The sequence below is a fragment of the Abrus precatorius genome, unplaced genomic scaffold, assembly GCF_003935025.1.
Source record: "Abrus precatorius isolate BTA unplaced genomic scaffold, Abrus_2018 Scaffold6, whole genome shotgun sequence".
NCBI classification, from domain to species: domain Eukaryota; kingdom Viridiplantae; phylum Streptophyta; class Magnoliopsida; order Fabales; family Fabaceae; genus Abrus; species Abrus precatorius.
The window spans coordinates 11,144,145-11,158,576 of record NW_020874406.1 but is presented as its reverse complement, the minus strand read 5'-3'; the positions used below and the strand labels follow the sequence as shown (position 1 = coordinate 11,158,576).

General features: G+C 32.5%; 3 protein-coding genes across 6 annotated transcripts; 1 reads left to right on the top strand and 2 right to left on the bottom strand.

Moving 5' to 3' along the window:
• Positions 1–156: 156 nt before the first annotated feature.
• LOC113869032 (protein PLANT CADMIUM RESISTANCE 10) lies at positions 157–3,630 on the bottom strand. 4 transcript variants are annotated; one of them, XR_003505457.1, is made up of 4 exons: positions 3,465–3,630; positions 2,940–3,169; positions 1,398–1,624; positions 157–540 (listed from the first exon to the last, which is right to left on the bottom strand). XR_003505457.1 is itself a non-coding variant. In XM_027505137.1 (4 exons), the coding sequence occupies exons 2-4, from the start codon at positions 3,160–3,162 to the stop codon at positions 370–372; spliced, it is 579 nt and encodes a 192-aa protein (XP_027360938.1). In that variant the 5' UTR covers positions 3,163–3,169; positions 3,465–3,630; the 3' UTR covers positions 164–369. The 4 variants fall into 4 exon arrangements, 2 of the variants coding, with proteins under 2 accessions (XP_027360938.1, XP_027360937.1); XM_027505137.1 differs by having other exon boundaries at positions 164–540; positions 2,982–3,169; XM_027505136.1 differs by having other exon boundaries at positions 187–540; positions 2,982–3,169; positions 3,477–3,603.
• Positions 3,631–5,128: 1,498 nt separating this feature from the next.
• Positions 5,129–7,355, top strand: LOC113869495. Its single transcript, XM_027505828.1, has 5 exons — positions 5,129–5,569; positions 5,700–5,779; positions 6,091–6,166; positions 6,405–6,530; positions 6,629–7,355. The coding sequence occupies exons 1-5, from the start codon at positions 5,252–5,254 to the stop codon at positions 6,785–6,787; spliced, it is 759 nt and encodes a 252-aa protein (XP_027361629.1). The 5' UTR covers positions 5,129–5,251; the 3' UTR covers positions 6,788–7,355.
• Positions 7,356–8,816: 1,461 nt separating this feature from the next.
• LOC113868772 (late embryogenesis abundant protein At5g17165) lies at positions 8,817–13,754 on the bottom strand. The gene is made up of 2 exons (XM_027504653.1): positions 13,460–13,754; positions 8,817–9,678 (listed from the first exon to the last, which is right to left on the bottom strand). The coding sequence occupies exons 1-2, from the start codon at positions 13,747–13,749 to the stop codon at positions 9,384–9,386; spliced, it is 585 nt and encodes a 194-aa protein (XP_027360454.1). The 5' UTR covers positions 13,750–13,754; the 3' UTR covers positions 8,817–9,383.
• Between the last annotated feature and the right edge of the window lie 678 nt (positions 13,755–14,432).

Genomic DNA, 14,432 nt, shown 5'->3' with positions numbered 1-14,432 from the left:
TTCATTGACTACTTAACTACTAAACCTTAAACTCCAGGAGAGGCAAATCGCTAATTGAAAGGTGAAATTGCAAGTTAGAAAGAGCCTGATATTAATAATTAGCTTGTACCACGGCGCAAGTTGTTTCGCTTGTGTTTTAAGGGGAAAAAAGAGTAAAGATGAAACTTGGAAAGTAATAATTAGGCATTAAATGTACTAAATTTTCATGTACAACTGGGTATCTGATATTCTTCTAGTTTTGTTGACGAAAATTAAAAAAGTAAAACTGAGAAAATATTATCATAAGCATCAAATATTACATTAACATGTAGGGTGTAATTTTGAAACCCCTCATATCACACGAGGTGGAGGGGAAGAGCAGCACTAGCATTACTGCTTGGAATCAGACTGCATCGTCTGGATTGGCGGAGCTGTGACTACAGCCAACTTCATATCCGTGGCCTCACAATCACCTGATCTTTCACGTATCTCACGATACTCTTGACAAATGGCACAAAGATGACAGAAAAAATGGGTAACAAAATCCCCACAGGGTGCTTCCTACATAAGACAGAAGAATGTATAATTGTAGCATAGCATAGTCACAGTAATTCTCTTTCAATAAGGCATCCAAAATGCTAGATTGGAAAATTCAAATAAAATATCAAACTTTATCTACTACAGGCAAATTAAGAAGTATAGATTATTTTGACACAACGAACAGTTATGCGACTAGGAAAATACATAAAGTGAAGGCCTGTTTGGCAGTGTTTCACTTACCAGAAGCATATTTAAGAAAAAGCTACCCTACCTCAATCAATAAACTGCCCTTTCACGACCTGGAAGTACTCTGAAATATGAATAAACAGCAAGTCGAAAAAGTATTTTCAATTTTTCTCCTAATTAGCCCATGCCTTGGTCTAACAAGCAGGAACAAATAGACTTGAAGGAATAACATCCTTCAATCTGCCTCATAGCTTTACGACAAGACCGAAACCCTTTCTTAGTGAAATAAAGAACTCTTCTTTTGTTTTGATTTTTATCTCATTTAAATTCTAGATGCAAACTGGTCTCTAATTATGCGTTGGTGTTTTGAGGAAGTGAAGAGAACTGGGGATTTATTTCTCTTTCCCGTCCTGATTAGCATATATCAAAAGCTCTTTTATCCATCCATTAGAAAATCTTAGAGCCTAAAGTTCTTTTAACCTGCAGTTAAGAACCATTTAATATTTTGCTTAAATTTCATCAACCAGTCTCCTCTTCAAAGCAAAACTGCAATTGCTAAATACAAAAATTATATTTGAGGCCTTATGCCATGAAGAATAATAAAAATTTTGCAACATTACATCGAGAATGGAAAATAGAAGAAAAAATAATATTGTAAGAGTTCATGTAAAGCATAATTGTAGTAACATTACCGGCAAATTATACTTTGACCTTAAGGTCCTGCGGTAGCCACAAGCATAACAGGAAACAAGGCATCCCGGTAATCCCAAAAACAAGCCATCAGTTAAAAAGCAGCAGGCTGTATTAACCATGCTCCATAATATAAAATGGGTAACACATGATCCCAGGAAAGTTCCAGAACCTAGAATTTCTGCATTCTTCCCAAAGAGAAAGCAAGGACAAAGACAACCTATACAACCTGCACAGATGAAAAAAGTTTGCAGCCAATCTTCTTAGCTGATAAATCACATTATCATAAAATAACAAAACATGAACTTTTTGTATTACTTAAATTTAAATATTTGAATCAGCAAGCTCTTGACTTGAAAAAGTTATTTACTAATTGAGGTGCTGAGTGTTGATACATTTACTCCATGCCCTTATTACTGTAGGAAATAAATAAAAACTGGTGCAAAATCATAAGAGAGTAATTAAAAGATTTTTCTAGTCAATAATCATAAATAAGAACAATAAGTTAAGTGTTCACATAATTAGTAATGTTTAACATGGGCTAGACACACAATATAATGGCTAACATAATGCCAAAAGTAAAAATAAGAGCTTTTCCATCATGATCCACATTGTTTCCTCAGCTGCTGTTCTTAATTTCTTAGTATGTTGCTATGATTTCTGTGATATAATTTCTCAACCTTACTAGCAACATCAGAAGTAAAGCAACAATAGCCTTAACCTTCTATCTTTTGCAGTCCACCAAAAAATTCAAAGATCGTGAGTCATTAATTAAGCCTAACTGATCTCCTTATTATTGTATTAAATATACAATTTCAAAAACCTCCTTTAGAAGTTCTTTTGCTAATGTTTCCTGCCCTTCATAAAAATTTTCAACAATTTGAGCTGAATAATGATATTATTATTGTTCAACTCAAATGTCTAAAGATATAATGTAAAAATCATCCAATATTGATAGAAAATAAAAGCATAACAATGCAGTGTAAAATAATAATCTTAAAGAAAGGATTCCATATTTTTTACACAAAAGAAGCCTTACTCCCTCAAGCAGAGCGGTTGTTTCTAGGATTTCAACCAGTGAATTCCGGGTCATTAAGCAGCAACCTTATTGTTGCGCTAAGCTGACCCTCAATTTCATCAAAGGATTTTAAAAAAAAATTAATATGACAAAATGTTAAAACCTAATAAAAAATTAAAAATAGCATGTCAAAGTATGTTACTGACACAGTACAGCCATGACCTTCCTTTTGCGATTGAAAAAGAGGCAAGGTGGTTCTCTGAAGCTCCTGCTCTGCACAAGGTACCGGGATGGGTCTATTGCAAACAGCCTTACCTTGCATTTGCAAGAGGCTGATTCCACAACTTCAACTTATGACCTATAAGTCACATAGTTGACAATTCCATTTTGATTTTATCACTAAGATACACAAATAACAGGTTCCACCGCCTAAACTCACTAATATTTAAAACACAAGATACCTAACATGATTAGGATCAAACAGCAAGGACACAACCAAATTTCCTTAAACATAGTCAAGAGGCACCTTTGTACTAAATGAGGATCACAGGGTAAGGGAGTAGCATACAGCTCTGCATATCATCGCAACAAGCACATATTCCAGAAGACCACTGGGTCTGCATTTGGGTTGATCCATTGCCACTACGAAGTTGTTCACCCTGCTGATGCAGCGAGACATCCACTGCCTCTGAATCTGATTGCCCCAAAGGGATGTAAGCAGGTGGCACATAACCGTGTTGCTTCTTCATATTGCCTCTACAGGAAAAGAAACAATTAATCAAAATTCTTCCTCAAAAAAGCAATTTATCAAACATAAATTGCGCAAGGCAACATGAAACCCATAAATTGAGAATTTGATTTAGATTGAAATTTACCATTGCTGAAATTCAAATTTTAATTATATTTGCTAAAAGATAAACAGAACCCACCCGAATATTTATCATGGCATACTAGTAATTAACAAACATTAGAAGCTGAATTTTCACTGTGATTCAAAAGAACGTGAGAAATCGAAACCACAAAATAGTGGGAAATCAGATCTGATACTGACAATGATAATTACCAAGAGCAGAGATCATAAGCAACGAGGCAAGCAGAGGTAAAACAGTGCGTTGTTGAGACGAGAAAACCCCAACTTGGCTCCTTTGTTTTGTGTACAGAGTACAGACACATACAGCAATTCTCTGCTCTCTCTCTTCTCAATGCGTTCCGTTTCTGGACCTTCAATTTCTTTTTTCTTCTTTTAAAATTATCATCAAACACACCTAAGTCTAATAATAATAAAAATAATAATAAAGTATTGTTACCTTTTTTTTATTGATTTTTTATACCTAAAACACTCTTATTGTTGGTGTGATTATAAGAGAAATCACACCAACAATGTAAAAAAAATAAATGATTTTTTTAAAATCATAATGCATTTAATATTGGTAGGTTATCAAGACCAAACTTTAATTTTAATTAAAAATAATATAAATATACTTAAGAAATTATACTTAAATTTTGTCTTTTTATTTTAATTCTGAACTTATTTAAAATTATATTTTAATCTTACATATTTCATGTTAATCCCTTCAACAAACTAACAATAGTAATATTATTGGTCAACCTAAAAAGCTCTAAACACTGAAGTCAACTCTCTTCTTAGATTGCTAATAGCCCAAAATTGAAGTGGGCCAAATGTTTAGTCCAAAACGCACTTAAGTGAAACTCCTTGTGCACCACGTATGGTCTATTCTCTTGTTATTCTGGAAGTAACACTAACTTATATGTTAGAAGGTTGTTTTGTTATGCCACTCTTTTATCTTTCTAACTTTGGTAATGACTACACCTTGTGAAATGAGGAAGTTGTAACTTAAATTATGTTTGATAGTTATGTTTAAAAAAAAAAGAAAATAATTTACCATTATCTGAAAGTTACTTAATTAAAAAGTAAAAGATTTTGAGTTTTCTAAATTCTTTAAAATTCTTTCAATACTAATTTTTTCTTTGTGTTTTACTATAGAAATTTTCTTTCTTTTACTCTATCATATTTTTTATGATTAGAATTTTAAATTTTTTTAATATTAGTTTTTTAAGTAAAATTTTTTTAAAAAAATTTATAAAAAATGTTAATTTTAAAATTATTAACTTTTTAAAAACTATTTTTTTATAAAAATTAAAAATATATATAAATAAAAGATATAAAATATTACAATACTATTTATATATTTAAATTCTCATCACTTTTCCTTTTTAATATTAAATATTCAAACAAATAAAGAAAAAGTTTAACTTCTTTCTTCCTTCAAACCTTTTTCTCCCCTCCAAACTTCCAAACAAAACCTTAAATAATAAATTCTTACGCTAAATTAAAATTCATTACTTAAAAAATATCTCATTTTTATTATATAAAAGACTAAAGTCAGAATTTTATTATTTACTTTTGTAATCCACAACAATTTATCACTACATCCCATTAAACTTACAATTTTTAAGGCCCAAATATATAAGATCAAGTAAAAACTAATAAAATTATTTATCTAGCACATTAAATAATAAAAAAATCATACATATATATATATATATATAATGTTAAGAATAAACTCTCACACACTTTTTTGTAACACATTGTTTTTCAACCAGCAATAGTTAACTTTTTATCAAAAGTCAGAATAAAATTGAGTTAAATTTTGAAAAATAAAATAATGATTACCCCAAAACTGAAGGGGGGCTTTGTTTGTCATTGTGGTACAGAATGAGAAGCATGTAGAATGGAGATGGTTAGTGGGTGAGTCAGATAAGCCTCAATTCAACTCTAAGTCTAAAGGGAGAGGTTTCGAATCGGATTATGAACCCATGATTTCTTCTTCCACTTTCCTCCATTCACGCCCTTTCTTCAAATTCAACCCATCACCTCTTAAACTTCCTTTCTCTGTAATTGGATTCAAACCCTACCATACCAAGCCCAATTTCAGAAACACGCAAAGGTGCAGAGCACTCTTCTCCGACGATGCTCCCTTTGCTGCCGCAATCGGCGCTTGCATGTTCACTTCTTTGCTTTTTCCAGTGTCTGCTTCCCCTCAGGAAGACGATGCTGACTCCACCGTCGACTCAACCGATACAAGACTCGTCGTCATGGGAATCCTTAGTTTCATCCCTTATTTCAATTGGCTGGTAACTCGAACCCTCTTTTTTCTCTTTAAGATTTCTGGGTCTCAGATTTTCAAAATATTAAGAAAAAAAAAAGTTTTTTTTTTTCCAGTTGTTACTGGCACCGTTATCTCACTCACTTCAAAATATGTAGAGTTGGGTCTTCGCGTGGCTAGATACCGGGAAACGACGTTATGCTGTTTACGCAATTGTTTATTTGGCTCCTTATCTCAGGTGCATTTCTCATTTTTCATTTCCCAATTTACAAACAAACACATCTCTATTTGGGCACAATTGCAACTTCAGTTCTTATACAATATTGTGTTTTTGCTTAACGCATCCAATGTGGTTATTCCTTAATTGTTTTTGAGCATTTTTTTGAAATAGTTCAAGTCATTGTATGTTCCTATTATTGGATGTGTGGCCCAAACATAATTAGTATCTTGCATTTCATTCCCAGAGAATTCAATGGCATTTGAATTATGATGTGTGTAGATTCTGTGTAATTTGAAATTTGTGAATGACATGATTTATTGATTTATCAGGTCAAATCTATCGTTGTCTCCTGAAGAAAGTTGGCTGCCTATTGCTAGCATTCTGTTCTGCATAGTTCACATTCAGGTTCGTGCTGATTGCGATATTTTCTAGTTAGATTTTCATAGTTCACATACAAGTCTTGGCATTTGCTATTTTTGAACCTTGATTAAGCAAAGATGTTGCTGAACTGAGAAGCTAAAATTTTTCCAGAGCTTAATGATCCGGTTCGAATATTTCAAGTGGCTTGGATTAGACCAACCATTCTGAAGCCATGTCTTAGCTCTTAATTGTTTTTGTATTGATAAAAATACTTACATTGCAGCTGGAAGCAAGCATTAGAAATGGAGATATCGAGGGGTTTCAACTATTCAGGAATGTTTCAGATAAGCTATCATCAAGTGATAGGAAGAAAGACCATTTGAATCAGCATCAAGAAATGTCTGAGGAGGTACTCTTCACCGTGTTAACATAGATTCGTTGCATATTGTGAATAAGTTTTGTATTTCTCTCTAACGTGGATATCTATTTTTGTGAATTGTGATGAAGGGAAGCAAGAAAGGAAAAAAGAAGTTGCCACAGGACCAACAACAATCAAGAAATATTGGGGACTGGGAAGATTCTCAAAGGCCTTTACAGTACCGTCAGCACTTGAATGAAAACATAGATGATGATGATGATGATGAAGAAGAAAGAAACAAGCACTAAACTTCGGGATATTTGCATTTACAGATCATCAATTAAACTTAGAAGATTAACACAAGTTTCATGCCAGATGCTGGTACCATTGATCTGTTTTTAAAAGTTTTGGGACGTTTTAATAAAAGTATACTGTTGGCTTCATGTTCCTCAGTTACTATCTTACGATCATGGATTGTTTTTCAGTCTTGCTGTTTAGTTCATACTTATTACTAGACGATATTGAAGGTGCCATTTTCATTTTTTACTAGCCGAAATTGAAGGTTCGTTTTCATTCGCCAAAAAATGACAACAAGGCTGATAAACAGTTACATATAATGTGACGAATACTAAATAGTATCTGAGACATTATACGCTTTGGAAAAGTCGTGCTCCCTTGTACTACTACCACTACTACATTATTGGCTGCTATAATTGGATGTGTGTACATTAGTTAGGACTTAGGACTACCAAGATAAACTGAAAAATCAAATCAAAATAATTAAGTAAATTCGATTTGGTTTGTTTGTTCAGGTCCAAATTAAAACTACTAATAAAACTCAATCATTATTAATTAGGGAGGGTATTGATTTAAAATTGTATATGCTGTTCCTAAACTAGATGCATCTCTGAGAATTTTTTTTCATTTATATGTATAACACGATCTTATTTTGGTGAAAAATGATGGTTATCTAAATTAATCGATTCAAATCAACCTCATGATTTCATTTCATTTTTGTCTATGTACATGCACAGCGTGACGTGTTTTAGTCAAAATGATAGTTATTTAGCTTAATTAATTTGAATTCTCTAATTATGTTATTAAAAAAATAAAACTCGATTAAAAAAAATAAATCTCCGTTTTTTTATGGGATTTACTTTGGCCTGACAAAGACAATTTTAACAAATTAAATAATTCTATTTTAATTGGTGTTGATGTCCTCACTCAAACAGGACCAAACTAATTGTGCACACCTGGCTATAATGTTAACGGACGGATAAGCCAAAAAAATTAACTGTGGGAACTCTCAGCTACCTCACCTAATGGGTAAGGGATCCCTTATAAACGTTGTATGTTGTATACGGCGGCAGCATATAAGAAAATGACCAGTCACGATTGGTATAACCTGCATGATCGTAATAACTAATGTGCTTGCAAAGAAAAAAAAAATTGCGTTGTACAGAAGTATCACGGGTTTTGATTCAAAGAGTGAATATGCAAGAGAAATTTTTAAGATGATTTTGTCACTTTATTTAACAATATTAAAAATGGATTACACATTGATCTTATTCCAATTTGTAGAGGTATAATAAATATTTCTATTTGCCCATTTTGCGTATTTGTTTACGTATACATGCCCTTTTTGCATGGGATAGGAGCAGATGGGGGTGGAAGTAAGCGGGGTACGTACTTGCGCTTATTCGCCTCCTCTTATCTACTTAATTCGTAATTCTTGCACTATCTTATCTTTTTCTTATGCACCCTTTCAAATGCTTCACTATTCATCATTGCATTCTCATTCTTCTCCGAATTTATTAATCATATCATATTTTTTAAAAAAAGAAATATAAATATCACAGCAAATCTTGTTAGATAATCAATAAGTACGATCGTGAATCATCAACTGTGATTTATAAACATAAAGCATTAAGTGTAACTGTCACAAATTTACAGTTATTCTTAAAATAAAATATAAATAGAAAATTAATATATTTTTTTCATTTTCCAAAAAGTAGCATATTGTGTTTCCGTTTTTCCAAGCAGTGTAGAATTCTAGATAAAAAGAAAAAAACTTCGGGTTTTACTGCTACTTAAGTGTTCATTTCATGCAACTGCTCTGTTAACGAAGAAATTTGATCTTCGAAGAAAACTAAAGTGACTTACACTTATCCGAAATTGACAACCTCATCCGAATTTTACGATGGTTATTGGAGTTACACTCTCCTCGCCTCACAGTGACTTGACTTATCCTTATCAGATCCCCATAAATAAATGAACGAAACTATAGTAGGTGTATAATATGTTCGAAATAACCCTATTAATATAAACACTGACTTGGAGTATAAAAGTCCGTTTATAGACACCTAAACTGTATGTTGTTTAGACCAGTGGACCCATGGCGATTTCGTTGCTTAGGCCGGACCTCATTCTTAGAGTTAGCCACAACAAGTTTAAATAGATTTCACTGGCAGTTTGTAAATGAGTCAACCAATACGCTGGTAACTTTGAAACTTGTTGACATCTCAGTGGCCCAGTGGGTTAAGGGTAACAGAGTAGAAGGGATATTAAGAAGAACGAGTCACAACATAACATAAGCAAAAGCGAACGCCTAAGTCTGATATTAAAGTTGCATGAGAATAGAAACAATAAGCATACATGCATAACGTAGTTCATGACTAGCTATGTATAATAAAAGCAGCTCCAGCCCACACACTTAAGCCAACCTGAATGCAATCCGTGGGCACTTAGAAGCTTAGCACTAAATATACAAAAGCTAGAGTCACCACACCACTTCCACTAGATCACTACTCACTAGTGTCTTTTATTTATTTGGTATTATAATATATACGCACATATATTATTATTATATGTTTTAACAGAAAGGGTTTATATATTTATTTGAAACTACGGAAGGGAGTGGGGCTTCTCCAAGTCCTCGAGACTGGTAGGGCGAAACCAGGCCTTCTCCTCCAGCACGGAGTCAGTATTTGCATCCGAATGAAAGCTGCGTTCCCCGCCGGAAGTGGTAGGAGAAGGAGTGACTTGGTCGCCGGGGGGCCCAAATACCCCAGTCTGTGGGTGTGGGGCCCAGTATTTGCCGGACTGAGTTGCGTGGATCACATCGTCTGGGACAGGCCCAGAGTGGATCTGATCATCAGGGTTCTTGTCGTACAGTGAGCTGCTATATGCTGCTACCCTCCTGCATTCCAACAAAAACTCATAATGAACAAGGGACCCTTTACTGACCCAAAAAATAAATAGCTCCCTTTGTAATTGACTTTCAACAGTCATAGATATTGCTTCCACGTTACAACGCGTCCCCCTACGTGTAAAATTTATCCTAAGCATTGTTATCAATTTCATGATTTTTAAAACCTTAGTCTTAATTCCTTTTTGGTACAAAATTTTAATCTTAATATTATTAAACGGAAAAAATTACACGCTTAGATATTTCTACCAAGATTCATCTAACAGTCGTTTAACGGAACTAAACCCCTTGACAAGGAGATCTCATCTTCATCCACGTGCACTTACTTGTATACATGTGGGCAGTTAGGTGTTAAAACAAAAATTGGCAATCACGTGATAGGTATATATGAGCTTAATGAGATTTCGACCACCAACAAATTCAACCACTTTTCGCAATTAAAGTAATCGGCGCGCATTTTCCACGCCTTCTTTTAATTTAATTTACAGTGTACCACTAATAATAATAATTTTTTTTTTTTTTTACAAAATATTGGTTTGTAATGAAAGATGATACTACTAAATCTAAAAAGCACGTTACCCATTGACGAGATTGCAATTGCTCATGGTTTACAGCACACTGCCACCATCTTATTCCCCATACGTTTTGATTGAAACAACAAAAACCTATTAAAAATAATTCATAACCACTCAACATAACTAACTCACATTTAAATAAATTGATCCACTTGGACAGGTTGACCATGTACGGTAGCATGACAATAATAAATTAATAATAGCCACAATTATAATAGATTTTAGCATCCTCCCATGCCACCATGACCAGCAAAAATAAATACAAATTTATTGAAAGCATGCAACACGCGTTTGTTTTGTATGCTCAAAACACTTAACTGGTAATGTTGTCTATATTCGTTCCATGATGAAACGAGTGTGAAAATATTTTGTTTTAATTAAATTTATATCAAATTCATGTGAAAAAAATTAAATAAAATTATTTAATTATATTATAAATTTTGTTAACCTCATCTCTTAAGACAAAAGATAAGAAATTAATAATTAAAAAAATTTATTAGAAAAAATATTTATTAAATTTTTATAACTATACAATAACTATGTACTTTTTTTATCAAAATTTTTTATTGTGGATATTTAAACTCAGCCTTAAAAGCTGAGATTAACAAAGGCCTTATATTATTTATCTAAACACAATCTAAATATAAGTACTTTAAAGGGAAGACCTCGTTTTAAAAAAAATAGAGAAATTGTAATCATTAATTAAATATTATCGTGTATATATATATATATACTGTAAACATTTAAATATCCATCGTTAACTTTTAAAAATTGTATTTATATTCTAAATATAAATATATTTACTTAAGAAAAGAAAAATATCGATATTATATTTAATTTTATATAATAGCACTTTTGACGGACATTATGCTTCTATTATAGCTAGCCATTCAATATTGATCTATTACACGAGGTTCCAAGAGTTTGAAAATGCTCAATGCACTTTTTATTTGGTTAGCAATGTACTTTTATTTCTTTCTTCGTAAAGAAGTTGTATACAAGAATAAGCATCACTTTTAAACAACAAATATTAGCCATTTAATTAATATTATAAATTAAACTAAATGGAAATAAAATATTTAAAACCGCATGTGCATGCGTAGTAAATTATGTGTATTTAAGAAAAAAAATATTATTCATTTCTGTTTGACAACAAATTAGACTTACTAGTAAAAACTTATTAATTTATTTTTAGTTAATTTTTATTTTCTCAAGTCGTGTAAAAGACACGATAACCTACACTCAGCAGATGGGCCTAGCCCTAATATTCTTTTACAAGGATGCTAAAAATATATTATGAGCAGTGCAAAGAGAAAGGACTGTGACACAAACAGATACTCGCCAGATAAAAACAACGTTGCGTCCTTTCTACTATATAAATAAACAAACAACCTGGGCCCCGCCTACTTAAATCTCATCTCATCTTATCAGTTATCATTAAACTATTTGTACACGTCGACAAAAATCATGCAAGGTAAATTAGAACATAATAGATATTTATCTGAACAAACAATATTTATCCATAATGGTGAATTAGGTGAAGCCATCCATAGACGCTTAACTCCGTCTACTAAACCGACTGCAATCCAAGTAATTGCTAATTTCTTATTTGTCAACTACCAACTGATCACAAACTTCATCCTATAACAGATTGATATTATAAGGTAGTACATTTTTAAAAAGCGGTCAAATTTACAATAGTTTAGGCTGTATTTGATAAACTTAAGCAAATACGCTAGGTGAAAGCTAAAAGGTTATTTATTAAATTAGCTGTTAAATTAGTTAATAAATATAAAATAACAGATAAAAAAATTCTTTCAACTAATGACTAAAATTAAACGTTTTTAAAAAAATCTAGGTGAAGTAGCGTTTTAAAAACCCTAATAATAATCTAATTCAAGTACCTAACTAAAGAACTATTTTTATTAAACAAATGTTTTAATTACTTAAATAAACTTTTGAAGGGTACTTTTAAAATAAAAGTTGGTATAATCTTCAATTTAAAGCAAGTTGATATTTTCCCGGTACAGGGAACAACACAAATCGGGGGACATACGGAAAGGGACGTTGTGGGTTGGGTTGAGTTGAGAAGGATGAGTTGGAAAACAATTATCCCCATCCACTTCCTTTACTTTGTCTTTCGTCTCCTATCGAGGCCCGGACGGATGGTATTTTCATATTGTCAAATCAATACACTGCCAGAAAGATAAAAGATAATAGCTAGGAAGAACATGCCTTTATTTTTATTCGTTTTAAATTATGCTGAACACAAAAAGCATCAGCCATCTTTTAGGGGGCAGGAGCAGCTTTTTTTATATACAAAATTATATTATTGGGAAGGAAAAAAATTTTATAAAAAAAAGAAAAAAGAAAAGAGAGAGGAGACATAATAGTTATTACAAGTATGGAGGCGTCAACAGATTCAACAAGAACGAAGTTCATCCCTGGGCAGAACAGTCCAAGATGGAAGGATATGGACATTTCATTATAATATAATAATATATAAATTGATAGCGCACAGAACCAACCAGAAGGCTAGGCTACAACTACAACAATACTTTATGATGTAAGCAAAAAAGGTTAAAGAAGAATCAGATAAGGTATGGAAAAGATTATGGCAAGAGAAAAAGGGAAAGCGGAAAAAAAGCAATTCAGGGACAGGGATGAGAAAACAATAGTTTCCAAAACGGATTATCTTTCGCAATGCACAGTTCAAGCAACGCCCTATATTCATTTTTATTTTTTTCCAGCAAAAGGGCAAAATATATATACGGAGACCAAGAGGAGGAGTTTAATCTAAGAGATTTCTAGAAAAACCTATGATTCACTATTCTAATTCGTTGTTCCGAAGATTTTCCCCTCCAAACGAACACGGAATAAAAGCATCGGAATATTAGAAGATGACATGGTGATCTCCGAAGATCACGATCGCTTGCAATAATAAGCCGTACAAATTACCAATCACAAACGCGACAACATCAATCACTCAAACCACACAATTTCCTAACAAATTAAAACCACGGCTTGATTAATTACCAATAGTACTTGAATTTAACGAATTTGCAACTAACTATCATCGTTACACTAATTTATTAATTAAACAACAAATTTACCGAATATAACCGAGAAACAACAAAACTACCAACGCAGAGTAAAAATCAAAAGGAACAGAAAATCGTAGAGCAAAAAAAAGGTACCTGGAAGTGAGAGGAGAAGAAGGAGGTGAAGGGGAGCTGGAGGTCCAGATCCGGTTGGCGACTCGCTTCCCCAAGGCGGTGATCCCTCGGCTACTCGAATTGGCGGCCATACAATGAGACCAACGAAGAGAGAGACAGAGAGAGAGCAAAACACTACAGTGGAGGATGGAGAAAGAGAGTGTGTAGTTAGAAGCTTGGTTTGGTTGTGCTGTGTTGGTTGAGAAATGAGAATGGATATTTATACCCAAAAATAATGGTAACGGTAGACACGAGGACACATGGTGCACCATGCCGCTTCCTTGTTCGTACCTAACACGTACGCACATAGCATAAATCTCCCCCGTTAACGTCCCGTTCTTTTCTTCACCAACGCCGTTACTCTTTTTTAAAAAACATAAATACCATTCCGCCAATAATTTCTTAGGCCAGTAATTACTTAGCCAACATTAATTGCTTTGCTTCGTTACGCTTTCTATGTTTTATTAATACACTTTTTGATATCATTTCTAAAATATCTCTAAGTTTTAATAGTACTAGTTACAGGATTCAAAAGATTTAAATATAAAAACTTTCATTCATGATTATATTATTCCATTTGACTTGGATTAGTCGATTGCTTACGTGGCATTTGAATACTAATGACTTAAAAAAATAATAATTTTGTCAGATTTACTGTGAAATTCAAAATTTTGTTGACTTTTCTTTTATTTATTTATTTAACAACTAATTTGAATTAAATATAATGGATAATCGATTTTTAGCTATATAATTTATTCAGTGTTTGAAATGGCTCTCTAATTAGTATTAAAACTAACATTGAGATATTTACGAAGATATAAATAAAATAAAGTTATTTGTACATATAACAATATTGTATAACATTGTCAGATTTTAAAATACAAAAATCGTTGTTAGATTTTTTTAAAATTATTAAAAAAATTAAACAACAAAAAATACTAATGACAATTTTTAA

What these genes read in the sequence shown, in the direction of transcription:
- LOC113869032 (XM_027505137.1), bottom strand. Translation starts at nt 3,162, where the DNA reads ATGAAGAAGCAACACGGTTATGTGCCACCTGCTTACATCCCTTTGGGG. An exon ending in TTGCGATGATATGCAGAGCT is followed by an intron (nt 1,625 to 2,981) that starts GTATGCTACTCC and finishes TCATCTGTGCAG; the next exon opens with GTTGTATAGGTTGTCTTTGT. An exon ending in GGTCAAAGTATAATTTGCCG is followed by an intron (nt 541 to 1,397) that starts GTAATGTTACTA and finishes TGTCTTATGTAG; the next exon opens with GAAGCACCCTGTGGGGATTT.
- LOC113869495 (XM_027505828.1), top strand. Translation starts at nt 5,252, where the DNA reads ATGATTTCTTCTTCCACTTTCCTCCATTCACGCCCTTTCTTCAAATTC. An exon ending in TCCCTTATTTCAATTGGCTG is followed by an intron (nt 5,570 to 5,699) that starts GTAACTCGAACC and finishes CAAAATATGTAG; the next exon opens with AGTTGGGTCTTCGCGTGGCT. An exon ending in TCTGCATAGTTCACATTCAG is followed by an intron (nt 6,167 to 6,404) that starts GTTCGTGCTGAT and finishes CTTACATTGCAG; the next exon opens with CTGGAAGCAAGCATTAGAAA.
- LOC113868772 (XM_027504653.1), bottom strand. Translation starts at nt 13,749, where the DNA reads ATGGTGCACCATGTGTCCTCGTGTCTACCGTTACCATTATTTTTGGGT. An exon ending in TCTTCTCCTCTCACTTCCAG is followed by an intron (nt 9,679 to 13,459) that starts GTACCTTTTTTT and finishes GTTGGAATGCAG; the next exon opens with GAGGGTAGCAGCATATAGCA.